At 33.9% G+C, this 27,984-nt stretch overlaps 2 protein-coding genes across 3 annotated transcripts in view; one reads left to right on the top strand and one right to left on the bottom strand.

Moving 5' to 3' along the window:
- Positions 1 to 459: 459 nt before the first annotated feature.
- Positions 460 to 4,998, bottom strand: LOC116016549 (BTB/POZ and MATH domain-containing protein 2-like). Its single transcript, XM_031256870.1, has 4 exons — positions 4,288 to 4,998; positions 1,893 to 2,241; positions 1,261 to 1,537; positions 460 to 947 (listed from the first exon to the last, which is right to left on the bottom strand). The coding sequence occupies exons 1-4, from the start codon at positions 4,704 to 4,706 to the stop codon at positions 769 to 771; spliced, it is 1,224 nt and encodes a 407-aa protein (XP_031112730.1). The 5' UTR covers positions 4,707 to 4,998; the 3' UTR covers positions 460 to 768.
- An 11,937-nt stretch (positions 4,999 to 16,935) lies between these two features.
- Positions 16,936 to 27,984, top strand: part of LOC116015036 — a 16,317-nt gene continuing 5,268 nt past the window's right edge. The window contains exons 1-8 of one of the 2 annotated variants that reach the window (XM_031255019.1): positions 16,936 to 17,072; positions 17,156 to 17,242; positions 17,501 to 17,628; positions 17,798 to 17,894; positions 17,973 to 18,050; positions 18,152 to 18,377; positions 18,598 to 18,821; positions 18,918 to 19,185. In XM_031255019.1, coding sequence (XP_031110879.1) covers positions 16,968 to 17,072; positions 17,156 to 17,242; positions 17,501 to 17,628; positions 17,798 to 17,894; positions 17,973 to 18,050; positions 18,152 to 18,377; positions 18,598 to 18,821; positions 18,918 to 18,941 — 969 coding nt within the window. In that variant the 5' untranslated portion in view covers positions 16,936 to 16,967 and the 3' untranslated portion in view covers positions 18,942 to 19,185. Of the gene's footprint in view, positions 17,073 to 17,155; positions 17,243 to 17,500; positions 17,629 to 17,797; positions 17,895 to 17,972; positions 18,051 to 18,151; positions 18,378 to 18,597; positions 18,822 to 18,917; positions 19,186 to 27,984 lie in introns of those variants that run through there. The other variant, XM_031255020.1, reaches the window with a different exon arrangement.

Consider the following 27,984-nt stretch of genomic DNA (forward strand, 5'->3'; position numbering starts at 1 on the left):
AAAAAAAAAAAAAAAAAAAAAAAACATCTCAAAAATCATTGCCAAAAAAAAAACATCTTTACATTTTTTTATCGGAGAAAAACCATCAAAAAACCATTGTTCTTCAAAAAGTGGCGTTGAGAAGAAGTTTAGCTTGACAAACAAAAGCTGCCCAAAATCCAATTGAATTGAAGAGTGTAGTCTTGATGTATCGTATTATCTCCGTCTCGTCCCATTTTAATTGTTTAATTCGTTTAACAAGACTTGACTGAAATTATTTTTAACCTAATTTTTCATAATATTAAGTTTAACATTAATATATAAAATTTACATGTTTAGAAACTACATTAAAATTAGTATTAAACACAAAAAAAAAAAAAATTTAAAAATAATAAAAAATTACTAAAAAAATAAGCAATGAAGAAAGAATTGGTTTGACCAATGAATAGTAAATAAGACAGATAAAATGAAACAAGGGAGTAGTGTTTAACATCATATCATACATGAAAAATAAGATTTACATAAAGCACATCCTTTATCAGCCTGCAAGAGCAGCCATGAAGCTTCTCATCAGTTCATAAAATACACGGCACACAAATTGAAATCTCATCGGAAAAGAAGAAAGACTGAATGGAAAAAAGTGTTCATTCAGGATATATACCTGCTCAGAAATCAATGAGCTATTACAATGTATTTCTATACCAATTGGTAACTGTCAAAAAATACTAGCATACAAGAATAGTAAACACTATCTCCGTCCAATCAGGTCAGGAGTTATGAATTCACCCATCAGTATAACCTCTGCTTCACTCTTCTTCCATTTGCATCACTCCCATCAAGTGCAATTCCACCATGATCATAGCAAGTTGCTGGGTGCAAACCCATCTTAGCCACATAATCAAGCAGTTCAGTTAAAACAGAAGGACAGCTTTCCTTTAGGTGATCAAATCCATCTGTTTCCATCACAGCTGAGAAAAACCCAATATTCTCAGTCATAAGCAAATATATTTGTGCACAAATATGAATACAAGAATTCCATAAAAACAGCAAATCATATTGTTAGCCCCTGAGGAACTGTTCATCACAGTTGTAAGTTATGTTTATTGCATTTGAAGTAAATGTCAGCAATGAAATGAAGGAATGCAAGCCAGGTTTGGTGTGTGGGCTTCAAATTATACCAATTGATAACTAAGAGAAGTCATTAATTTTATTTATTTTTATTATTATCCTGAAACACGCCAAGGCTTTTCATGAAGAAGGCAAGGAATATAACAGTTCTACCTTTCAAATTTTCAGGTGAGGCAATGAATTTCAGGCAAACAGATTTCAGTTGGACACATTGATGTTGATCAGCCAAAGCCAGTGTTGTAGCTACTGTATTGATGGCAACATCCGCAATAAGTTTAGATTCACACAGCACTCTCAACCTCTCAAGTCCATATCTGTCTGCCGCAGCAAGCAAATGTTGAGCCATCAGTGTGACTGCCCATGTTGTATCAAGACCCACAAGATCTTGTAAATCAGGTAGCATATCCCAATATATGAAGTGAAGCAATGCCTGCAAAAGACCCAGTAAACGAATTAAATTCCAAAGCTCAATCCATTTGAAAATAAAGAATTATTAAAGGGTATATGCATAATAATACATGAACATAGTAAACAATGCATGGGAGCACTGCAAAAACAGAGTCAAATATCTCCTTAAAAATAATGGATCATCAAGATCTTATCAATGAAACCTCAACAAGTAACAAAGCATGCAACTAATTGGAACTACACTAACACATACTAATGTACATATACACGCATGAGAAAATGAGGGGAAAAGGTGCCATGCAAAAACAGAAGTTTCTCTGTCATCCTAAATCCTTACTTGAGACAAAAGGGCATATAGGCAAAGAGGAATTTCGAACCTTGAAAACAGGAGCCTGCATTTCTTCAATTTTAATATACTGTGTGTCCTGTTCCTTCAATGGACCAAAAAGCTGTGCCCTAAAAACAGGGGAACGTGCAGCAAGCACCAACTTGTGAGCAGGGAATACTTCACCCTCTACTTCAAAATTTATATCACTTCCCTCTCCACTTTCTAAGAGCTTCCCAAACTGCAAACCAATGTTAGATGCCGGCACTGGTATGGAGTAAATCTTTGGTGCTTCTATATATGTTCTGACAACACCAACAGTACATTGGATCAAGAGACAGTCATCTTTGAGGAAGTCTGATGTTTCTAACGCTGTTCTTCTGTAAAAGCGCTTATAACCCCTGCAAGGGAAATATCATTTCAAACAAAAATGTTATTTATTGTGTAGAAGCAGAAATAAACTACTTTGACAGCGCTCATAGAAAATATAGTGCATTAATGTTCATTCGAGATTGTTCATGTATAAGCAGTGGAGCATCTTTTTTTCAGTAATTTGCTATTAATTGCATTGTTTTGTTTTTGCAACGTCATATTATCTGATTTATGTTAAGGTTTTGTGGCAGGATATTCTCCAGCAATGGGGCAATTTATAAATATTAAAGATATTGTAACTCTTTCTCCACATCCTAGCATTCTACCTCTCTTCCCTTCTTCATCCTCCTGTTAAGGAAAAAGACATTTTGGAAATTATGTCACTAGTTTTGGTCCCTCACTGTTAAATGCGCACAAATATCACACCCCTAAATTATAAAATTGTTGCAAATTCAGTCCCCCGGTGGATGGACCCTCAAACAGTGCCAAGAGTTTTGCATAGTACATATGCATTTAAGCAACTTCATTTCATTCTTCCTATTTTCTCATCTCAACTTCCTTACTTCCCTCTTTTACATCTGCTATTATTGGAGAACACATTGCCACAGACCTCATTCCAAAATTGAAACCTAATATAGAAGGAATTCATGGGCAAACCAAGAAAGATAAAATCTTGCTGTACAATCAAGAATCAAGAAATCACTGAAAACAAATCTTGGAAACATATCCTCTAAGAAAACAATAAAAAAAAAACTCCAATCAGATTTTATCTGAAAAACAAACAAATTTCATGGCACAGTTGCACCCTGAGAAAGATGTTTCAGCTGCTACTAAACAAAGAATAAGTTGGGTACTAGTAGTAGTGAAAGCAGTGGTGCTGCCAATTTCAAATTCTAGGGCCTTGAATTTGTGTACAGATCTCTTGCTCAAATGCCAGTTTCTGGCTATTTTTACCCCCATTTCAGTATCAAGATTAGATTTATGTCAGTGATCAAGATTCAACGCTATTTTACAGAAATTAGAATCTGGTGGCACCTCAAAGTCAAAAGAATTCCCTCCCTATGAAATGAAGTTAAACAAAAGATCATTAAACAGGTCTTCTTGTTTTCCCTTGCAAAATTCAATGTCAATCATTTGCTATCTCTCGCGATGAGAATGTACGTCTTGAAACAAAGGATGGAAACGTGTTGCAACGGCTATGAGGACGTTTTATTATGATTAGGTTGTTCAATTTGGGAATGAGAGCTGCAGCAATCTGTTCTCTAATAATGGCATAAACAAGATATAGGTAAATAAAGTGGGAGGAAAAAATAGGAAGAAAGAAATGAAATTGCTTAAATGACAGAAGCCTAATGCCATTTGAGGGTTCCATTCACCTAGGACCGAATTTGCAACAATTTTACAAAGTTAGGGCTGACATTTGCACACATGTGCCGAGGGGAAAAAATGACTAATGGCGTGTAATTGGGGGACCAAAATCATTTTTCACTCCTGTTTTTATCTTTATTGTCTCCTTGTTCTGCATCAGATATCCAACCTATTCATTCATCCCCTTCTTCTATGACAAACTGCACAATGCTTACAAATCATTGATGGTGGTCATAGATTGACATAGGAAAGAGCATAATCACACAATCTCATAAATTGGACAATAAATACATTGTTGATTTCTCCATGTAAAATTATACTATTATGTAAACACCATATCTCAAATATATACCATATGCTTGTTTCAAGTGGTTACAAGAATTTTAAATTAGTCCTAAACCCTTAGAAATGCATTCTGAAAAGAATTTTCTTTTACAAAAGCATAAACAAAAAGACAGAAAAAAAAAATCTAGCAAGAACTTTCTTAGGTGTATAACAGCTGAACTCAAGCTAGCTAAACATAATAACAAGAGAAGGTCAAACAACATGAGGAACTCAAGCTAGGATGAGGATGTACCAAGCTGTATGTGAGTTCTATGGTGTACGTTCAATTCTATACAATTACGCAAGGCACAAACCTGAAGTTAGAAGATGCAAAAAAATTAAAAAACTAAATAAATAAAAATGAAGAGTATGTGATAACTTACCACATGCTACCACGATACTTGAGGGTATATGGCCCAGTCTCCAGGACCCTCCCGAAATGAGAATGAACCTTATGCCTCCCGTTGCCACTCTGATCCAACAGAGTCAACTCAAACAGCGCCCGGACATCAGTGGCATCACTTGCCAAAGCAATGAAAAGCGACACATAAGTAGCATTATCCTCTGCACTCTTACCATCGGGGTAAAAGTAAATCGCCCAATCATACCCGCCGACGGTGAACGTCTCTGAGGCCACGTATTTCCCAATTCCCATGCCTTTCGACAGCGAATAGCCTTTGATCTTGAAATCGTGCGACCCATTTATTGTCTCCGTCCTGCAGGTGGATGTGGTGGTGGTGGATTGAGCAGACGAAGACGCTTCCGGTTGTTGAGGATCCAAACGAACCCGAAGAGTGCCCATGAATGGGGGTTTGGAGGTGATGGGCTTCGGTCCAATTGGGGGTGGGGGGTAGGATTTAATGGATTGGAAAGACGAGAGAGTTTGAATCGGATTCAAAACCTAGGGTTTTGAGATGGAATTAGGGTTTAGAAAAATCGGAATTAGGATGGTGAAGACAGGTCGGATACAGCGATAGATGATCGGAGGAGAAAGCAAAGAAGGAAGAAATGGAAAATTCAGGCGACGAATCTGGAAATCTAGCAAAGTAAGAGTATGATCTTTGCACATCGAGCCCGTATATAAAGACATGAAAAGATAAAGGGGGTTCGATTAGTGGAAATTTGGGAAAGAAATTTTTGTTTGATTAGGCCGCCGTACGCAGAAGCAACACGGTAAAGCACCAAGGCTAAAACCAAAACTTGAAAAAATATTTACTACAAATTTTAATTCCTTTTTAACTAGATTTTCACGCGCAAATTCAATGTTTATTTTAGGGGAAATGGTATCTTTAGTCCCTGAGTTATGGGGTAGTGCCGACTCAGTCCCTGAGTTATCGTCGCATTCGAGTTTAATCCCTCAGTTATTCGCGAAGTGGCGAGTTTAGTCACTGGTCGTTAAACTTGACGGAAAAATTAAAAAAGAAAATAAAATTTGGGGGGTAAAGTAGGAAATTTACATTTTATTCTTTTTCTTATATCAAAACTACTTTTACAACATTATTTTTCACTTCTTAGCATCATATTTTCAAGATTCTTCAATTTTAAAAGCAATTTAATAACTTTCGTATGACTGGTTAAGAACATGACTCTCGTATAACAGATTTAAGACTTAGCACAAACAAAGAAACACATGATCATTGTATTTAGGCGTGTGAAACACACTATCCTAACAATTTTTTATTTTTTTAATAAGCTGAGAAATTTGACATCATTTTGTGTCTCAAAAGTTCTAGTTTAATTACATTTGTTACTTAGTAAAAAAAATCAAAAATTGTTAGGATAGTGTGTTTCACACGCGTGAAGACAATGATCAAGTGTTTCTTTGTTTGTGCTAAGTCTTAAGTTTGTTATACGAGAGCCAGGTTCCTAACAAGTCATTTGAAGGTTATTAAAATGCTTTTAAAATTGAAGAATCTTGAAAATAATTATGCTAAGAAGTGAAAAATAATGTTGTAAAAGTGGTTTTGATATAAGAAGAAGAATAAAATGTGAATTTCCTATTTCACCCCTCAAATTTTAAATATTTTTTAATTTTTTCGTCAAATTTAACGGACAGGGACTAAACTTGCCACTTCGCGAATAGCTGAGGGACTAAACTCGGATACGACCATAACTCAAGGACTGAGTCGGCACTACCCCTATAACTTAGGGACTAAAGATGTCATTTTCCCTTTATTTTATAAACTAGTTTTATACGCGCATTGCGCGAATGAGTTAATGCCCAATGTTTATATTTAAATAAATATTTGAAAGTATATTAATGCAAGATTATATAGGAGAAGTTTATACATGAGTAATTGAATGTCGAATTTTTTTATTTAAATATCTAACTCAAAGTATATGAATCCAAGATAATATAGAAAATTCATTATAATTATTACAAAAATAAATGTTTGCAACCTTGTAAAATCGATAGTTTAAATATTTGGTCTAAAAATGATAGTCTAAATAAATACTACTTTTTATTTGAATTTTTCTAAGTGTTCTTAATTCTCTTATGAGTAACATTGTCTTCATCTTTATTATTTGTTCTCTTCCTTTTTGTTGGTAGTGTGTTATTTGCAATTCGGTTATTGTTGATAGCATAGATGACAACGTCATGCAATGAGATTATGATATAGAAGCTATGGACTTTCCTTTAGGTGTTCTGCTTGGGTTCATTTCGTTCAACCATTATTGTTGAATGAGTTATTGTGGATAAAGAAATCCCTAGTTTAAGAAAAAATTATTAAATAAATTAATAAAAAATTGAAAATTTTAAATATTATATATTCCAAAGATATTAAAAGGTAGTTTCTCGCTTCAATTTGCTGGGTAATGAGTTGTTTGAGTACTTTCGTTGTCAACAAATCCTCCAAGTAGTTAATATGATTGGTTTCAAACTATTCTTTTTTATTTTTTTCATGGTATTAAAGAAATACATATGTATCATTTTTTGGTGTAACTATTAATTTATTTAATTCAATAAGAGTAAAATAGAGCGATTCCGCTTTAATTTGTTGGGTTATTTGAGTACTCTCTTTGTCAATCAATCCTCAAGTAGTTAATATAATTAGCTTCAAATTTTTTAAAATTTTTTTTCATAGTATTAATAAAATACTTGGTAAATAAATATATAACATTATTTTGTACTATAACTTCGATATTTAATTACAAGATATTGTAAAAATAAGATAATTGACAATGTAATGAATATCAATTGATAAATTTGAATGTAAAGAATCTTTGCATGAGAGAAAATAAAGACAATATAACTAATGAAATTATTTCTCTTATTTAATATTTTTTGATAATGAATAATTTTTTCAAATAAAGGTATTGTAGACACATAATTCTAAATTAAAGAAATACATATGTATCATTTTTTGTTGTAGCTACTAATTTATTTAATTTAATAAGAGTAAATAGAGTGAGAAACTTAATTATGTCAAATTTGATTGAGATGAGGTTCGAACCTAAGACCTTTCTTATAGAAATTAATGGATAAGTTAAAAGTTAACGGAATATTAACGGAGAAGGGAATATTTAACGGAAAACTTAACGGATAATCATAAAAGTAAGGTTAAATTAGGTAATCTCTATTAATAATATTAATCTGAATTATCTTAACCATCTATTTGATTGAATAATTCACTTGGACCATCCATTTGATTAAATAATTTGACCGCCATTTTTTCTACCAATTTTAGGCCTAACTCTCTTTGGCTCTTATTAGTATAGTATATAGTAGATAAGTACTTCAAATTATATCAATACAAAAATTATATAAAAGATGTTTATGCATATATAATTAAATGTTAAATTTGTTTATTTAAATCAGTAATTCAAAGTATATAAATGCAATATGAGATTTTGATTATAATTGTCACTAAAATAAATGTTTGCAATTTTGTAAAAACATTAATCTAAATACTTAGTCTAAAAATGATAGTATAAACAAATACTACTTTTGGTAATAAAAATTTATACATATTAATAAAGAAATACGATTTATCTTTAAAGTGAACAATGTGATGTAGTCCAAAAAATATTATGGGGTAGTTTCCGCTTCAATTTATTGAGTTATTTGAATGTTTGTTTGTCAACAAATCCTCCCCAAGTAGTCAATATGATTGGCTTCAAATTATTTTTAAAATTTTTTTTGTATGTTATTAATAGAGTACTTGGTAAATAAATATATAACATTATTTTGTATTATAACTTTGATACGGAGTATTTAAGGAGAAAAGGGAGAGCAATTAACGGCCGTAGGCAGAGCAAGCAACGACTGTAGGCGGAGCAGGCGATGGGAGGAGCATACGCGGAGCAGGGGACGGTGTCGGCGGAGTAGGCAGCTGCGTTAGCGGAGCAGGCAATGGCGGTCGGCGCAGCAACGGCGGTCGAAGCGATGGTAGGCGACGACTGGAGGAAGGCTTAGGGACTTAGGGTTGGGCTTTATGGAGAGAAGACAGAACGAAGAAGATTAGAATGTTTAAAATGCAATCTTTTTTTTTCTCCAAAAAACAAAAATGCATATGTTGCAAATATTTGGTGAGGTAAAGAGTACTGATATGTATATGTTGCAAAAGTACAATTGTTAGTCCTTTTAGGACCCAATCTACAAGATTGATTCGAGTGAATGTGCTTTCCATCTCCCCCTGAAGATAACAATCTTCAAGTTTTACATAGCTTAAAGTAAAGACATTGTTTCAAAAGATGTAGAGAAGGGATATGGTACAATCTTCAGGATTTCATTATAATTTATCATATTTCTCATGATCATCTGGACCAATAAAATTACTTATATTTGTTGCTCCTAGGGGTGGGAAATTCGGTTCGATTTATCCGAACCGAACCGAATCGAACCAAACTAGTAATATACCGAAAAACCGAACTGAACGTTTTAGTAAAAACCAAACCAAACCGAACCAAATACTATTAAATTTTAATAATAATAATAATAATAATAATAATAATAACAACAACAACAACAACAACACAATAATAATAAAGAAATAAATATACGCTAAGTCACTTGATGTTTGCTCCGTCGTTTAATTCCTATTCTCACTGGTATCTCGCATAAATTTTTTGTTTGATTCCTTTACAGCTTGTTTTTTACTCTGCACTTTTGTTGTTGCCGCAATTGTTCTTTACCTCACAATTAGTACTTAGTAGTATGTTTGAACTTTGAATTGCTATTTTGTTATATGGATTATGTGATCGTATGTTCAAAAAATTAGAAAATGTTGAAATTTGGGGATCTTAAACCGAACTGAATACCGAATCAAAATCGAACAATTTCAAACTGAACCGAACTCTAATATTAAACCGAATGGTTTAATTTTTTTAAAAACCGAAAAAGTGAAACTAAAAAAAAAAAAAAAAAAACTAACCCGAAGCCCAAAATGCCCACGCCTAGTTGCTCCCCCTGAAAACAATAATTTTCTTAACCTACGCATATCAATCTTATGGATATTTTGTAGGTAGGGATTTAGTGAATACATTTACTAAATTGTTACTAGAGCAAATCTTCTAGACAAATATTATTTTATCACTCTTCTGGAGTTCATGTAGATAAAGGTATTTTATATCATGAAAATTATATATGTTTTTTATTTGTCCCAAGTATGATGACTTCATATCTATTGATTTGGTACAAAAGACATCAATCACAATATAAATATTTTTACCTTGATTTGCTACTGTTTCTTTTTCTCATCTCATAACTTAACAGTTGCTATGACAAAGCGAGAGCATAGTAATATACAAAGTACATTTAATTAATGAAGCCAAAATATCTATAAGAACAAGTATTATCTATAACAAATATCTATAACTTAACAGTTGCTATGCCAATACCAAATAAATTTTCAAAAGACTTATTTTATACCCTAAGGATATTAATAGATATATTATATTTAACATCATTCCCTTTTCTTTTTAGGATAATGACCAAATCACTCTTTACAAATTAATCCCAAAATGGTATTCAAAATTACGTTTTGAAGCAACGGACTTCTAGTCCTGAATTTAAAATGGATCCTTTATCTACTTCGAGAGATTATTTGAACATTTTTTAAAAATAGACTAATTAGTGTGTGAAATTCCTTTTAAGGAAATACTCGATCTACAGGTCGAGATAATACTTGATTTTCCATATTTTTTTATTTTACAAAAAGCGCCTTAATAAGTACATAATGGTACATATTCTTTCCTATTTTAGGAGGAAATTACTCTATCGATTGCTTTACTATTTCAAGTTAAGTAAAACTCTTGTTTTTCAACAACAAAACATGTGATATTTACTTTCTTTTATTTTGAGAATTATAAATCCATTAAAGATATTTGAAATAAACATTAGTGTCTAATGACTCATATATAATTTCTATGTCATGACTTTAAAAAGTTGCATATCAAAATTTATTATTCTGCTAATTATGTAGCGGAACTTTTAATAATAGTCATTATGGGAGAGTATATCAATTTGTTAAGGTCTCTGTGTGAAACCTTATGCTACAAACTCGCTTTATATTCGAAGTTAACTAGATTATAGCCATTTCCCAATGATATTTATATCTAATTGTTTCGCAACCCAGTATTATGATTATTTGGTGCACCTATAATTTTATTGGGCTTTTCTCGTCGTCTAGATGATCGTCTTCAAGATTTAATTTTTCTTAAAAAGATTTTCAAGAGCTCTCAGATTTTTCAAGAGTGACAAAAAGTCTTTAATAGATCTAGTTATTATGGATTTTTATTTTTCTATACCAATGAATCTCCCACACTTCTAGTGTCAAGGAGTATCGATATATATATATGGTACAATTTGGGGAATGTGTATGGGTCTAGTCACTCTTTATGAAATAAATTTATTTGACAGATTTGACAGATTTCTTTCTGAACTTCTAGTTCAACCTAATTGGTATTTGGATTTAATGTTTGAAAATAATTTCATTCCATGAAATTTCTCGGCATTCCATTTAAATTTGATCATATCTTCCCCTAATGCCATGAACCGATCTTCATGCAGTCAGCGTATCCATTGTGTCTCTCTGCGGGGCAATATTTGAGACAAGAATATGCATAGGAACTTTATAAAATCATACTATCCAAATAATATGCATAATAATAACAATTTAATATATATGGGCATATTCAATAATAGAATTCAAATAATAATTTGAATAACAATTTTAAAGTAACACTTTTCAATTCTGGAAAAGGTCAAATTGTATGACCAAAATAATAATAACTTGAAACTGGATCCAAAATCAATTAGATAGACCCAAAAAACAAATAAATGCCCAAACCACATTTATAATGTCATTCATAATGTCAATATTTATATGATTTGTTTATAACAATATGTCCAAGAGATCAATTATAAAGAATTGCCAGAAAAATGATAATAAGGGTAACCAAACATTTTCCTTTAAAAAAAATAAAATGCCATAAAATATAATATCTAAAAACATAATAAGTGTGAAGGAAGGTTATACCCTTCATTTATGTCCGTTTTTTCCGTTAAGTTTTTTTGTACATTATGCTATAAAAGTTGTACTTTACAATATAATATATTAGACAAACATACCCCTACCGTTATAACTTCCGTTATCTTTTCCACTATTGTTACCATGCACATGCATCCACTATATATTTTCTTATTTTCTTATTTTTTTCAATAATAATAATAATATATACACACATTATATATTGGACTTATATGTTAGTTATTTTCTAAAATATAAATATAAAATTTATAAAAATATTTTACATTATTATTATTATTATTTACAATAATTTAAAATTTAAAATTTTAACATAAAATATTAATATTGGGCACATATTTTTTTGCCCATCGCGCATAAGAAAAACTAGTAATAATTAATAAATGGCAAAAGAGGAACTTTATTCCTTTGACCCTAATTTTTAGGGACTTGATATGGTATAGAACAATGGAGGAAACGTCAAAAAATAAAAAATAAAAACTCAAGGCGAAAAAAATGTCTGCGGCGCGACTTCTACAGACCAAGACCACGACGCGGTGAAGCTCCGGGAAGCGAGCCGTGACAACGATGGCTACCGCCTCCCTTCGTCGGAGCGTTGTCTCCAAGTTCCATCACCAGAAAGGAACAAAAAAAATGTCGGTCATACCACCTTCACCGTCGAGGAGACGACGATTCGTCACACACGGCGCAATCGCACAACCGCCGGAGCAAATCGGAAAAAAATCAGGGTGGATCGGAGAAAAAAAAAACTGCAACAAGCAAAAATAGATCGGCCAAAAAACAATTTGATGATATTTGATTTCAACTTGTTGTTGCCTTTTGTTTTTTTTAAAAAAAAAACATTGTCGTTGTTCAACGCCAGTAACTCAAATGACTGGAGGCACACGCCGATGATGACCACGAGGACTGTACCGCCGATGGTATGTGTAAAGATAGGAGAGAAAAAGGTATATTCTTATATTTCTCTGTGTATAGAACTGTACAGACTACCACTACTTATGCAAAATAGAGGAAACCCTAATGGGCTTATCTATAAACGGGCTTAGGGTTTAACACTCTCCCTCAAGCTGGAGAGTACAGATCATATGCTCCAAGCTTGTTACAAATATGCCCAACTCTAGGAGCTCTAAGAGACTTTGTTAGGATATTAGCCAACTGATCTGCAGAGTTGACAAAGCTAGTCTTGATACTCCCAGACACAATTTTCTCCCTGATAAAGTGGCAGTCAACTTCAATATGTTTGGTCCTCTCATGAAAGACTGGATTTGAGGCAATATGAAGAGCTGCTTGGTTGTCACATATTAATGTCATTTGAGCTACTTGGCCACACTGTAACTCTTGAAGTAAATGCTTCAGCCATATCAACTCACACGTGACAAGAGCCATAGCACGGTATTCAGCTTCAGCATTGGATCTAGCAACAACATCTTGTTTCTTACTCTTCCAAGATATAAGATTACCACCAATGAGTACACAGTAACCTGAGGTAGATCGTCTGTCGAAAGGACAACCAGCCCAATCTGCATCTTAATATCCCACAACTTGAGCATGTCCTCTATCTTCATACAGTAAACCTTGCCCTGGGGCTCTTTTGATGTACCTCAGAACCCGAACAGCAGCATCCCAATGAGTATCACAAGGACTTTCAAGGAACTGGCTTAATACACTGACTGCAAAGGAAATATCTGGTCGAGTGATTGTGAGATAATTCAATTTCCCAATTAGTCTCCTGTATCTCTCTCGGTCAGGCAATGGCTCCCCCTGTCCTGGTAGAAGTTTAACATTTGGATCCATTGGATTATCCACAGGTCTACAATCCAACAAACTAGTTTCTTCTAGAATATCCAAGGCATACTTCCTTTGAGAGATAACTATACCACTGTGAGACTGAGCTACTTCAATACCAAGGAAATATTTCAGCTTGCCCAAGTCTTTAGTCTGGAATCGACTGAAGAGATATTCTTTCAGCTTGGATATGCCTTCTTGATCACTTCCTGTAATAACAATGTCATCTACATACACAACAAGATATATGCATTTCCCACTAGAATGGCGATAGAACACAGAATGATCAACTTCACTCCGAACCATACCAAACTCACACACCACTGAGCTAAATCTCCCAAACCAAGCTCGTGGAGACTGCTTTAAACCATACAAAGAGCGGCGAAGCTTACAAACCAAGCTAGAAGACTCCCCCTGAGCAACAAACCCAGGTGGTTGCTCCATATAAACTTCCTCTTTAAGGTCGCCATGGAGGAAAGCATTCTTGATATCCAACTGGTGTAGGTCCCAATGATTAATGGCAGCCAGAGACAACAACAAGCGGACTGATGCAATTTTAGCTTCAGGAGAAAAAGTATCAGTATAATCCAAACCAAAAATCTGGGTGTAGCCTTTAGCCACCAGCCTTGCTTTAAGGCGATCAATCTTACCATCAAGACCCACCTTCACAGTATAAATCCATCTACACCCAACAACAGTCTTACCCACAGGGAGAGGGACCAACTCCCATATGCCACTGGATTGAAGAGCCTCCATTTCTGTCAACATGGCTTGGCACCAACCCGGATCCGAGAGAGCCTCACTAGTAGTCTTGGGTATAGGCACAGAAGACAGATGAGAAAGGAAGGCATAGTATGGGGAAGACACACGATGATAACTTAAGAAAGTATATATGGGATGAGGATTACGAGTAGAACGTGTACCTCTACGAAGATCAGTGGATGCCTCAGTGGGATCAGTGACAGACTCCAGTGGAAGTGGTAGAACCGCAGCAGGAGGATTAGATGGCCAGGGTGAGTCAACAGGAGTCTCAGTAGGTGTAGTGCGAGGACGGCGATGATAAACCTGAAGAGGGGGGTTAGGAGCAGCTGGAGGATCAGGTGGAGGATCAGTACTTTGGGCAGCTGGAGGATCAGCTGGAGGACCAAGGTAAGGAATATGAAGGACTTCTCGACCAGTGTCTTTTGGAGAAGGTTGGAAGAAAGGGGATGACTCAATAAAGGTGACATCGGCAGACACAAAGTGCCGTTTGAGTGACGGAGAATAACATCTATAACCCTTTTGTAGCCTGGAATACCCCAAAAACACACACTTAACAGCTTTAGGATCCATCTTTGACCTCCCTGGTGTCATGTCATGGACAAAACAAACACACCCAAAAACCCGAGGAGGAAGAGGAAAAAGATCAACAGAAGGATATACAATGGAATATGGGGTAAGGTTGTTTAAAACAAAGGATGGCATGCGATTGATCAAATAACATGCAGTAAGGATAGCATCAGCCCAAAAATGAGAGGGAACATGATAATGCAAGATCATAGTACGAGCAATTTCTACCAGATGCCTATTTTTCTTCTCAGCAACCCCGTTCTACTGAGGTGTGTAAACACAAGACTTTTGGTGTAACATACCCCGAGATTGCATAAAGGTTTGGAAAAGAGCAGAGAGATACTCTTTGGCATTGTCACTACGTAAAACACGGATGGGAGTACCAAATTGGGTTTGTATTTCATTGTAGAAATTCTGAAAGATATTAAACAACTCAGAACGATTTCTCATTAGAAAAACCCAAGTACATCGTGAATAATCATCAATAAAAGTTACAAAATAATGGAAACCTAAGGTAGAATTGACTCGATAAGGACCCCAAATATGGGTATGCACTAAATCAAAGAGGGACACAGCCCGATTATTGACTCTTCTCGGAAAAGACTTACGGGATTGTTTTCCAAGATGACACGACTCGCAATCTAATGACTCAACAGAGATACCCGGAACCATCCATTGAAGTTTGGATGGACTCGGATGACCAAGACGACTATGGATAAGCAAAGGTGAATCTGTGGATGCACTGGCAGCAACACCCGCTCGCATGTAATAAAGACCCTGTGACTCAAGCCCTGTGCCAATCACCTTCCCCGTACTGCGATCCTGCACAACAACTGAATCAGCACAAAAAGTTATAGAGCAGTTAAGGGTACGGGTGATTTTACTCACAAAAATAAGGTTGAAAGGACTATTGGGCACATATAACACAGACTCTAAAGGGAAAGAGGGAATAGGTGAAGCCTGGCCAACACCAACAGCTGGAGTTTGATGACCATTTGCTAAAGTAATCATGGGTAAAGCTTTAGACTGAGAAACATTAGACATAAGTGAGACATTACCAGAAATATGATCTGAGGCACCTGAATCCAGTATCCAAGTATTAGGAGTACTGGAATGAGAGAGACAAACAAGGGAGGAGGTACCGGGGTTGGAGGAAGATGTGGTAGTGGCTTCTTGGGAGGCTTTGAACCGGAGGTACTCTTCATAGTTATTTGGGGCGAAACTATTGTGAGCCTGAGTCTCTGAACCAGTGGTCTGCACCATATTAACAGAACGTGAGGGCTTGCCATGCAGCTTCCAGAGCGATCCTTGGTGTGCCCCACCTTGTTACAGTACTCGCATCTACGGACACCACGACGACCACCATTGTTACTAGTATGTCCAGATAACTCTTTCTCTGCTGTTCGAGAGACTAAAACAGAATAATCTCCAATGGGCTCAACAGGAGGAGCAGATGCAACTCTGAGCAGTCTAGCAGTGGTCTCATCAAAAGTGGGTACAGTAGGACTAGCCAAAATATGATCGCGAACATGTGTAAGGTCAGGACGAAGGCCAGCCAGGGCAAGCACCATAAAGAACTTGTTATACAGCTTAATGTGCTCATCAGCATCCTTCTTATGTGACAAGAAAAAATTCGACATTATATTCAATTACCCAGGTATAAACTTCTCCTATATAATATTGCATTGATATGCTTTCAAATATTTATTTAAATATAAACATTGGGCATTAATCCATTCGCGCAATGCGCGTATAAAACTAGTACAATAATAATTCTTCAGGTTAACTATCCCACCTGGAGTTTGGTTGGAGCAACTCCATAGAGTTTGGTAAACACCGCATTAAGATTATATTAAACTATATTTCTGAGAGAGAGAGAGAGAGCAAGAATTCCCGCTGTTTGTTTTCACAAGTCGTCTTGAGTATTGAATCTTGATAATTGGGTACATTTCATTTCATTTTTATTTTTAATATTCTCTCTAGATGAGTAAAGCAAGGATGCAGAAATATTTTGTTTAGCTTTTCACTGTGATGTGATTTTATTTGTGGAAATTACTTTCTAGTGTTTCATGGCTGAGTTGAAAAAAGTTTCTGGCTTTCTGTGGCCTTTTCTGCTGTCATTCTTCATTTTCGCTTATTTGACGCAATCTTTTTCTGGGTTTAGAAGCACTTCGGGTCTCAATTGTAGCTTGAAATTGCATCTGGGCTCGTAAGACCCACGCACTACTTTTCTTGGCGTGTCAACGGGGGGGTGGCGGTGTTTGGTGCTTTGACCAGAACTGGAGAAGAATGTTTTGATATCTCTAGTTATTGAGACTCTATAATATGATTTCCATAAACCCTTTGAATCCCATTTCGTAATGAGCAAAATCATGGTATCTTTAGTTTTGGGAACAATGTTCTCATATTTTTTTTTAATATATATATGATACAGGGAAATAGGAAGAAGAATATCAAAAATGACGAATGGGGATAGTAGCACTTGGGTGCCAGTAGTTGAGGAGTTCACTTTTGCGGCCAATTCAGCTCCCTTCAATAATTGTCATACTTCCACTATTGTCGAGGTTGCTCAAAGCTCTACCTGCATTCTATACCAATTCGTAAACAACTGAATCAGATTGCCACTCATATTTTGTTGTGCTTTTAGGTCAATAAAGATCATTTCTTGGTGGCTTATTTTGGTGGTACAGTTGAGGGGGCTCTTGATGTCAAAATCTGGGATCAAACTTACAAGGTCATCCTTTTTACTACTATGGATAACCATTAACCACTTCATTTCTCACCTCTGCACTGCTGCTCAATATATGTTTCCCAACTCGTTGACCTTGTAACAATATGAATATTGCACTAGGTTGTCTAGGTGTTATCCTTGGTTTTATATATGTGCTTCATTTCCTACTCTCTCATCATAACTTCACAGCAGTGTACCCAATTTAGATCATATAATCAAGTTTTCACTTCGCAAGTTAGTTTATGGATATGACTTGAGCAGGATGGGAATTGGCATCCCCCTATTGTAGCTGATGATGAACTGAATGTATCAATGTGGAATCCTGTACTATTCAAGCTTCCTTCCAGCGAATTGCTTATGTTCTATAAGATTGGGACAAATGTTCAAAGGTAAATGTAATATTTTAGATGAATGCTTCAGCAAATTGTGGCTTAAACAGTTGGGTATGGTATCACGTGTTCAAGAATCAAGATTTTAAATCGAAACAGTATCCATCCAATATTCAAGTGTCTGATTGCAAATGTATGAGCTAGAGTTAGATATGTTTGATGAACACAGTTGGAGCAGATGCATGAAGCGATCTTATGATGGCGGTATGACATGGAAAGAGAGAGAACAGCTTCCCCCTGGTATACTAGGACCAATAAAGAACAAGGTATGAGCGGTTCAAACATTTTATTCCTGTGTTTAATGTTTTATGGTTACAATAAGTTGCAATATCTTCTTATTCCAACCTCTGTTACTGGAAAGTGGAACCTTGCTTTGTGGATCTTCTGTTGAGAGTTGGAATTCATGGGGAGCATGGATGGAGGTATACTGCAGCGATTGATTACCTGTAAACAACATACTTTTTAACATGTTACAAATGAGACCCAAGATTTGGACAGTTCACTCAATTTCTGTAAACTACAGATGACGGCTGATTCTGGCAGAACATGGAGAAAGTATGGACCAATATACATTAAGAATAACAGTCTAAGTGTGATCCAACCTGTTCCTTACCAGACTGCCAGAGGGACTTTGCGGATTTTACTGAGATCGTTTACTGGCATTGATAAAATTTGCATGTCTGAGTCCCGCAATGGTGGTTATAACTGGGATTATGCAAAGCCCACTGAATTGCCAAACCCTAATTCAGGTTGTTAGCAATACGCACAGTAAAGTTTATGTTTGATGCCTCAAAATGATTGATAGAAAGATGGTTTTTAAAGTTCAGTTTGTTATCATTAGAGTAGGAAGTATGTGCATTTGTCATCGTAAAGTTTGGTCTGATATTTCAAAGGAAAATGAGAGACTCAGTTGCTGCTTCTTCTTCTAACACAATTCCATTGAACTTTAATTTGTGTCATAATGATCAGGAATTGATGGTGTTAAACTGAAGGATGGTCGAGTCGTGCTAGCTTACAACACAATCTCGAGGGGTGTTCTGAAAGTTGCAGTTTCTGAAGATGATGGGGACTCGTGGCATGATGTTGCAACATTAGAGGATACATCAGGGATGGAGTTCTCTTATCCAGCTGTGATCCAAGCTAGTGATGGATTAGTTCATATCACCTATACATACAATAGAACTCAGATCAAGGTAACAACATATATAATTCGGTGAATGAGATGAGATGAGATTACTAGCTTTAGCACTATCATTTTTGGTATATATGAGTGTTGTGTTGTTTTCCAGCATGTAGTCTTTCAGCCTAATTAATGAAGTAAAGATGGCGCTCCGCTGTTGGATGAAGAAGAAGGCGACGGGAACGTAGTATGTGTGTGAGTGATGTGATTTGATTGCATTTTGATGAGTTTGTGTGACTACAACCTGATGTAATGATGCTAATTGCTGCCTACTTGCATTCATTAATTTCATAATTTGTATTGTATTGTAAACGACTAAATGATTGGATTTGCATAGATGAGATGAGATGAGATGAGATGGGTTATGTTTTTTGAAAGCTAGGCTAAGTGATATATACACAGTAGAAAGCAGCAAAAACAAAGCAAATATGTGATAATGGATGTACAAGCAGAAGCAGGTCAGTCAATCTAATTTAAAGCCGAATAATAAATATTCTAGACTAGACTACCAGCATGGCTTACATATTGATGATGATAAATAAGAGCTACAGAACATCAACTTCTTAAAATTTTTGCATTTACCATTTTTTTCAAGTTCCATAAGATTGTCATCCCATATTAAGTTGACAGGGAAAGCAAATTGCCATTTTAGTCCACTGACTATAGGGGTCCTGTTAATTCCAGTCCACGACTTTCAAAACTGTTAATTTCATACCATGACTATTTAATTTCTATCAATTTCAGTCACTCCGGCCAAATTACCGGTCAAATTCGCCGGAAAATCCTAAACCCTAAAATAATGAGGGGTATTTTAGTATTTTCACATGTATGTTCTTCTTCTTTGGCAACGTTTCACTTTTTTCCGGTGAGGTTCCATGTTTTCCGGCGAACTACCAGCAGGGCTTTTATTTAATCCATAATCCATAATCCACACCTTCGACCCAAATCCATAATCCATTCTGTAATCCATAATCCATAATCCATAATCCACACCTTCGACCCAAACCCAACACCTGCACATCCCTCATTGAAGAAAAATAGTTTCCTGTTAAAAAAAGATAATAATGAAGTGTTTTTTTCATCTATCTACCCCGTACGACTAACTCGTCGCCAATTTCTAATTTGCGTTGAAGATTGAATTCAACCTCAACTCTGTTCATACCATTTTCTTTAATGGACTCTCCTTCTCTTATTTTTGTTCCGTTTCTCCTTCCGTTTCTCTCATCTTTTGAATCATCGACAGTTTCATGGGTTTGGGTTGAAGGTGTGGTACGAGGAACAGCTGAGGAGGTCTCTGGTTTACAAGAAGCGGCAGATGATCCGCCGGAGAGGAAGAGATTCGCCGGAGAAGAAGAACAAGCATGTGAAATTACTAAAATATCCCTCATTATTTTAGGATTTAGGATTTTCCGGCGTATTTGGCTGGTAATTTGGCCGGAGTGACCGAAATTGATAAAAATTGAATAGTTATGGTATGAAATTAACAGTTTTGAAAGTCGTGGACTGCAATTAACAGGACCCCTATAGTCAATGGACTAAAATGGCAATTTGCTCTTTAATTTAAAAGAAAGTTGTTGACATGGAATTTATTAAGGCTATATATCAAAACCAAGCGAACCCTATCAAGATGTTCTTCGACTTCTTTCTTCATATTCGCTTCTCAAACGCATCTTTTTTCATCTTCGTCTTCTCAAAATTGTATAAGTTTCGTTTGTCTTATTGGTTCAAAATGTCTTCATCTTCGATATGTATATATATATATATATATATATATATATATATATATATATATCCACACTTCTATCTATATATAAAAAAACAATATCCTCCTCCCAAACTTTCCCGCCCAAAGTTAGTGGTATTTTGGTAAAATCACATATTTTATTTATTTATTAGTTTATTAATCTATTAATTATTCATATTTTATTAATTTATTAATCTATTAATTATTCATATATATTTATTCACCTATAATATTATTATGGTAAAATGATAAATAGGTAATATAATATGATTGGTGTGATATAATTGGTGATTGAATAATTGGTGATATAATTGGTGTGATAAAATTGGTGATATATATTTTAATATATGTAATAGTATAAATAGACCATTTTGCTTGGCATTGTCAATAGCCATCGAATTCCTGTACTATCTTATTTACACCGAATAGCAATGGCTTCACTTCACTATGAGATTGTTAGTCGTCAACTTCACCTGCTTAGGCTCATATGGAATATGCCTCATATGGAATATGCTCCGTGTCGTTCATCTTCCAGAGACAAGAGATTCTGAAAAAATAAACTCCATAGAGTGTGTGGTCCATGATTTTGAGGTATTTTTTTTTACTATAATATTAATATTTATGCATATTTGTAGTTTTTTTCACAACATTTTATTTTAACTCTACAAATTTAGGGAACCTTTATACACATGCATATTCCTGAAAAGTTTGTTCAAAGGTGATTCAAGAAATTTAAAGAAGGTGGAGTATATCGAATTGTAGATTTCAAGTGGTTTATAATACATATAGAAACAAAACTACAACACACAGGTATATGCTCAATTTTTCTGAAAAAACCACTGTCGGAGTATTGAAGGATGTAGATTTACCTAGATATATTTATGACAGGGAAGATTACAATTTTTTTGAAGAGGAATAGGATTCAAAAAATGAGGAATCTGTTAACACCTCTCAAGTTTGAAATAGTTATCCTAAAATTGAAATAGTTAATTTATTCTATAAAATAAAATGCTATTACAATTAGTTATTTCTTATATTAGTCATTGTTCCTATGTAATACGCATTTGACACTTACAATGACACATTCAATGGTCGAGTTCATTACAATTTAACAGTAATTGTTTTCTTGAAATTTCTTGGATCGTCAGGGTCTTCAAACAGATAAGCACCAACCAGCATCACATCTGCAACCTTTTCAATAAAACAACATACAGATCAGACCATGAATTCAATTATGAGCAATTAACTACTTCGTATTTGTTTAACCATATACAGATTAAATACAAATTTATTGTATTTTAATTTCTAACCATTTATAACCAAAATTTAAATGGTAATAATAGAAAAATAAAAAAGAATTCCTGATAAGGAAGCCTAATAAAATACAATTTTTTTGTATTTTAATTATTAACCATTTATAACCAAAATTCAAATGGTAATAAAACAAAAATAAATAAAATTCAAATCTCTTGCCATTTGTTTGTAAATATAATGTTAATGCTGATATCACGGTAACTTAATTAGGGGGATGGGATTGAAATTATGTTACGGTCCTTACGGAGTAATTTTACATGTATTAATTAATTAAAATATTAATTAAAATTAATATTAATTAATTATTAATTATTAATCTATATCAATAATAAAATACAAAATTTATTATAAACAACCTAATAATAATAATAATATCTATTAATTACATTAAGTATAATGCACATATATGTATTAATCTATAATAAAATACAATTTTTTTTGTATTTTAATTTCTGAACATTTATAACCAAAATTCAAATGATAATATCCTACTAACGTGGTCAAACTTATTCCATTTTATTCATATACGATATTATTGGAATTGAAAATTAAATCAAGAATGAGATATCATTGAAATTGAAAGTTATAGAACAATATCTATATATCAATTACATTAAGTATAATGCACATATATGTATTCATCTATAATAAAATACAAATTTATTGTATTTTAATTTCTAACCATTTATAACCAAAATTCAAATGGTAATAATAGAAAAATTAAAAAAAATCCTGATAAGGAAGCCTAATAAAATACAAATTTTTTGTATTTTAATTATTAACCATTTATAACCAAAATTCAAATGGTAATAAAACAAAAACAAATAAAATTCAAATCTCTTGCCATTTGTTTGTAAATATAATGTTAATGCTGATATCACGTTAACTTAATTATGGTGATGGGATTGAAATTATGTTACGGTCCTTACAGAATAATTTTATTATATGTATTAATTAAAATATTAATTAAAATTAAAATAATTAATTAATTAATTATTAATTATTAATCTATATCTATAATAAAATAAAAAATTTATTATAAACAACCTAATAATAATAATAATATCTATTAATTACATTAAGTATAATGCACATATATGTATTAATCTATAATTAAAATTAAAATTAATTAATTAATTAATTATTAATTATTAATCTATATCAATAATAAAATACAAAATTTATTATAAACAACCTAATAATAATAATAATAATAATAATATCTATTAATTACATTAAGTATAATGCACATATATGTATTTGTCTATAATAAAATACAAATCTTTTGTATTTTAATTTCTGAACATTTATAACCAAAATTCAAATGATAATATCCTACTAACGTGATCAAACTTATTCTATTTTATTCATATACGATATTATTGGAATTGAAAATTAAATCAAGAATGAAATATCATTGAAATTGAAAATTATAGAACAATATCTATTAATTACATTAAGTATAATGCACATATATGTATCCATCTATAATAAAGTACAAATTTATTGTATTTTAATTTCTAACCATTTATAACCAAAATTCAAATGGTAATAAAAGAAAAATAAAAAAGAATTCCGGATAAGGATGCCTAATAAAATACAAATTTATTGTATTTTAATTTCTAACCATTTATAACCAAAATTCAAATGGTAATAAAAGAAAAATAAAAAAAATTCAAACCTCTTGCCATTTGTTTATAAATATAATTTTAATGCTGATATCACGTCAACTTAATTAGGGTGAAGGGATTGAAATTATGTTACAGTCCTTACGGAGTAATTTTATTTTATGTATTAATTAAAATTAAAAGTAATTAATTAATTAATTAATTATTAATTATTAATCTATATCTGTAATAAAATACAAATTTATTATAAAAAACCGAATAATAATAATAATATCTATTAATTACATTAAGTATAATGCACGTAGTAATCTATAATAAAATATAAAATATAAATTTTTTGTATTTTAATTTCTGATCATTTATAACCAAAATTCAAATGATAATATCATACTAACGTGGTCAAACTTATTCCATTTTATTCATATGCGATATTATTAATATGCGATATTATTTGAGATGAAAATTAAATCAAGAATAAGATATCATTGGAATTGAAAATTATAGAACAATATCTATTAATTACATTAATTACATTAAGTATAATGCACATATATGTATTCATCTATAATAAAATACAAATTTATTGTATTTTAATTTCTATTTATTCATTTATTTATTGTATTTATTTATTTATTTATTTACTTAGATGACTAAAATAATAGCAATGATTATCTTTTACATGTATCTATATTATTAAATGATATGTATAGAATATATGTGGACTATGCATATTACTGACATATTTTATGTATGTGTAATTAATTTGCATAATTATGTTTATCTTCTAGGCACATTTGATTTATTTAAATTCAAATGTTTTAAAATCACGTGTTGTATCTAATAACATAATGTTTTATAATATGGTTTTTTGGTAAAATATTGTGACGATCAATATATACAAGCAATTCAATATTACAAGAGAACAAATATTATATTGAGTGATATTTTGTAACCCCTCGCCTATTCCGATAAGTTTAGAGTTCGAAAAATATTTTTAAGCTACGATATTTACGAAATGGTCTCTCGTTACTTCAAGAGGATTTTTTTTTTTAGTAAGGAAAGTTATTAATAAGTTACGATTTACGTACCGGTCACGAACCGTAAAATTTTAAGGACGTATATACAGTTCGAATTTTCCTAGAAATTGGATTATTAAGTATCATACGATTAAGCCTGAACTTCTAGTTAGTTCAAGTAAAATTTTAAACGGACTGTAAGAAGTAAAATTGTTACGAACCTTGTACCTATATTTCGCGAGATACCGAAAAATTCCCAATTTTAGTGATTAGCGACGGGATTATTTTTAGGATAATTTTGGCGTTAGAATTTTCCCGAATTAAGCTATAATCCTCCGAACTTTCATCTGATTTAACCCTAAACTGGCAAAATAAATTAAGATCTTCCTAGAGACTCCATAGGGAGATGACATGTGGCAACACAATCCCCACTTGGATTGGATCATTTATGGCATGTCATAGGAAGTATGGGAGGATTGCACTTGATTTCTTAATTCCCAAGCTAAACTAAACATCACTCATCTCTCTCCTACTCCATCCCATTTTCGAAAATCACTAAGGAAGAGGAAGAAGAAATTTGTTTAGTCTTCCATTGTGATCAAAAACTCCTAAGCCTTTCTTCAACTCAAGTGTCTAAGTGTAGGTAAGACTTTGGACTTTCTTTGGTTAAATCCTCCCTAGAACTTAAGTGTAAATTAAAGGTGCATGAAAATGTTGTTATTATGGTGATATTTTTAGGATCTTTGGTGAAGGACTCCAAGGAAGGCATCATCAACTCTTACGGTTTTTTTAAGGTTTCTACAAAGGTAAGGAATCCCTTAAGTCGGTTCAATCACTTGGAGGTGAACAAATGCTAGTAAATTATATGACTAGGAATTTTTACGTGGAAATTATGTGTTAAGTTCGTGGATCTACAAGTTAGCCTAAGAAACTACACTTTGGATTTTTGGTAATTTTTGTATACATGTTCATAGCTAATTTATGCATGTATATGTTGAATTTATGCCCATATAGGCTTATACTTGTGAAAATAGTGAAAAGAAATCAGGATAGATTCTGGAAGTAACTTCCGAGATTTATTGGGAAAAATTGGTAAGGTATTTTGATCCTATTTTTTTTAGACATGTAGTTCTATAAGTGTAGAACCTGCATATAAAATTTCATAATGATCGGAGTAGTATAAGTATGGTTTTCGAATTTTTCTCCAAAACTGGTCCAGAGAGAAAATAATTCTGGACAGCACACTGCCGAGGGCAAAAATGGAATTTTCTGTGTTTATTCGCGGATCAAAATGACCAAAACTTTTTATGGACATCAAGTACTATAAGTTGGGGTTCTACCATAAAAATTTCAAGTGAAAAAGAGTTCGGGAACTATCTTTCGGACTGCGCCAAGCTGAAATTTCTGGCAGATTTGGGTGGACGCGGCCTTGGACGCGCGTCCATCGACGCCCAGAGTTACGGCGTCACGGCCGAAAGGCCGGTCGCGGACACAGACGCGCGTCCGCTGCGCGTCCGTGGGCGCCCAGTTTCGGCGCCATTTATCGAACGTGCGGACGCGGCTCGGACGCACACGTCCGCAGCTGCGGCCAACCGCGAGTCCGCGCGACGCGGACTCGTTTTCGACTTGTTTTTGACCAAACGTTTCCCCGATGTTTTTAATCCCGAGTGTTATGATGTTTGAAAGGCCTACGGGCAAAAGAGATCTATTTTTTAAAGAAATGTCTGTTTTGGAAAAATTATGTACATCGCTTTAGAAGAAAATATTGTTGTTGAGAAATAAGTACAACTCTTGTAACTTGAGGAATTGTGTTGGAAAGCCTATGAGTAAATAAAAATGTTTATAAAACTTACGTCGAAAGAACGTATGCTATTTTGGTAAACAGGTTGTCAAAACCTTATTTTTGAGGAAAATACTACTTTTAAGGAGTGAGTACATTACGTGAGAAAAACAAGAAAATGATGATTGAAAAGCCTGCGGGCATTGAGAGTATTTTGAAAATCCTTCTTGGGCTGATGAGATAGCCGATTTCAACTATTGGACTCAAATGAGAAATATGTCCAAAAGAAATGATTTGAGAGAGAAAAACGGAAGGAAGAATCATGTTTTCAAACCTTTAGTTTCTAAAGCGAGTTGAGGAGGACCTTGATTGACCCACGGGTGGCTTTAAGTGCCATGGCCCAGTGGTCGTTGTGGATATTGTATGACCAGTTCATACTGCAGNTATATGTTGAATTTATGCCCATATAGGCTTATACTTGTGAAAATAGTGAAAAGAAATCAGGATAGATTCTGGAAGTAACTTCCGAGATTTATTGGGAAAAATTGGTAAGGTATTTTGATCCTATTTTTTTTAGACATGTAGTTCTATAAGTGTAGAACCTGCATATAAAATTTCATAATGATCGGAGTAGTATAAGTATGGTTTTCGAATTTTTCTCCAAAACTGGTCCAGAGAGAAAATAATTCTGGACAGCACACTGCCGAGGGCAAAAATGGAATTTTCTGTGTTTATTCGCGGATCAAAATGACCAAAACTTTTTATGGACATCAAGTACTATAAGTTGGGGTTCTACCATAAAAATTTCAAGTGAAAAAGAGTTCGGGAACTATCTTTCGGACTGCGCCAAGCTGAAATTTCTGGCAGATTTGGGTGGACGCGGCCTTGGACGCGCGTCCATCGACGCCCAGAGTTACGGCGTCACGGCCGAAAGGCCGGTCGCGGACACAGACGCGCGTCCGCTGCGCGTCCGTGGGCGCCCAGTTTCGGCGCCATTTATCGAACGTGCGGACGCGGCTCGGACGCACACGTCCGCAGCTGCGGCCAACCGCGAGTCCGCGCGACGCGGACTCGTTTTCGACTTGTTTTTGACCAAACGTTTCCCCGATGTTTTTAATCCCGAGTGTTATGATGTTTGAAAGGCCTACGGGCAAAAGAGATCTATTTTTTAAAGAAATGTCTGTTTTGGAAAAATTATGTACATCGCTTTAGAAGAAAATATTGTTGTTGAGAAATAAGTACAACTCTTGTAACTTGAGGAATTGTGTTGGAAAGCCTATGAGTAAATAAAAATGTTTATAAAACTTACGTCGAAAGAACGTATGCTATTTTGGTAAACAGGTTGTCAAAACCTTATTTTTGAGGAAAATACTACTTTTAAGGAGTGAGTACATTACGTGAGAAAAACAAGAAAATGATGATTGAAAAGCCTGCGGGCATTGAGAGTATTTTGAAAATCCTTCTTGGGCTGATGAGATAGCCGATTTCAACTATTGGACTCAAATGAGAAATATGTCCAAAAGAAATGATTTGAGAGAGAAAAACGGAAGGAAGAATCATGTTTTCAAACCTTTAGTTTCTAAAGCGAGTTGAGGAGGACCTTGATTGACCCACGGGTGGCTTTAAGTGCCATGGCCCAGTGGTCGTTGTGGATATTGTATGACCAGTTCATACTGCAGGGCGAAGTCTATTCG

The sequence above is a fragment of the Ipomoea triloba genome, chromosome 4 (genome assembly GCF_003576645.1).
Source record: "Ipomoea triloba cultivar NCNSP0323 chromosome 4, ASM357664v1".
In the NCBI taxonomy this organism is placed as follows: domain Eukaryota; kingdom Viridiplantae; phylum Streptophyta; class Magnoliopsida; order Solanales; family Convolvulaceae; genus Ipomoea; species Ipomoea triloba.

Excerpts from the sequence above, each read along its gene's own strand:
- LOC116016549 (XM_031256870.1), bottom strand. The coding sequence starts at position 4,706 with ATGGGCACTCTTCGGGTTCGTTTGGATCCTCAACAACCGGAAGCGTCT. Across the intron at positions 1,538-1,892 it reads TGCAGGCTCCTGTTTTCAAG|GCATTGCTTCACTTCATATA; the intron begins GTTCGAAATTCC and ends GGTCTTTTGCAG. Across the intron at positions 948-1,260 it reads CTCACCTGAAAATTTGAAAG|CTGTGATGGAAACAGATGGA; the intron begins GTAGAACTGTTA and ends GGTTTTTCTCAG.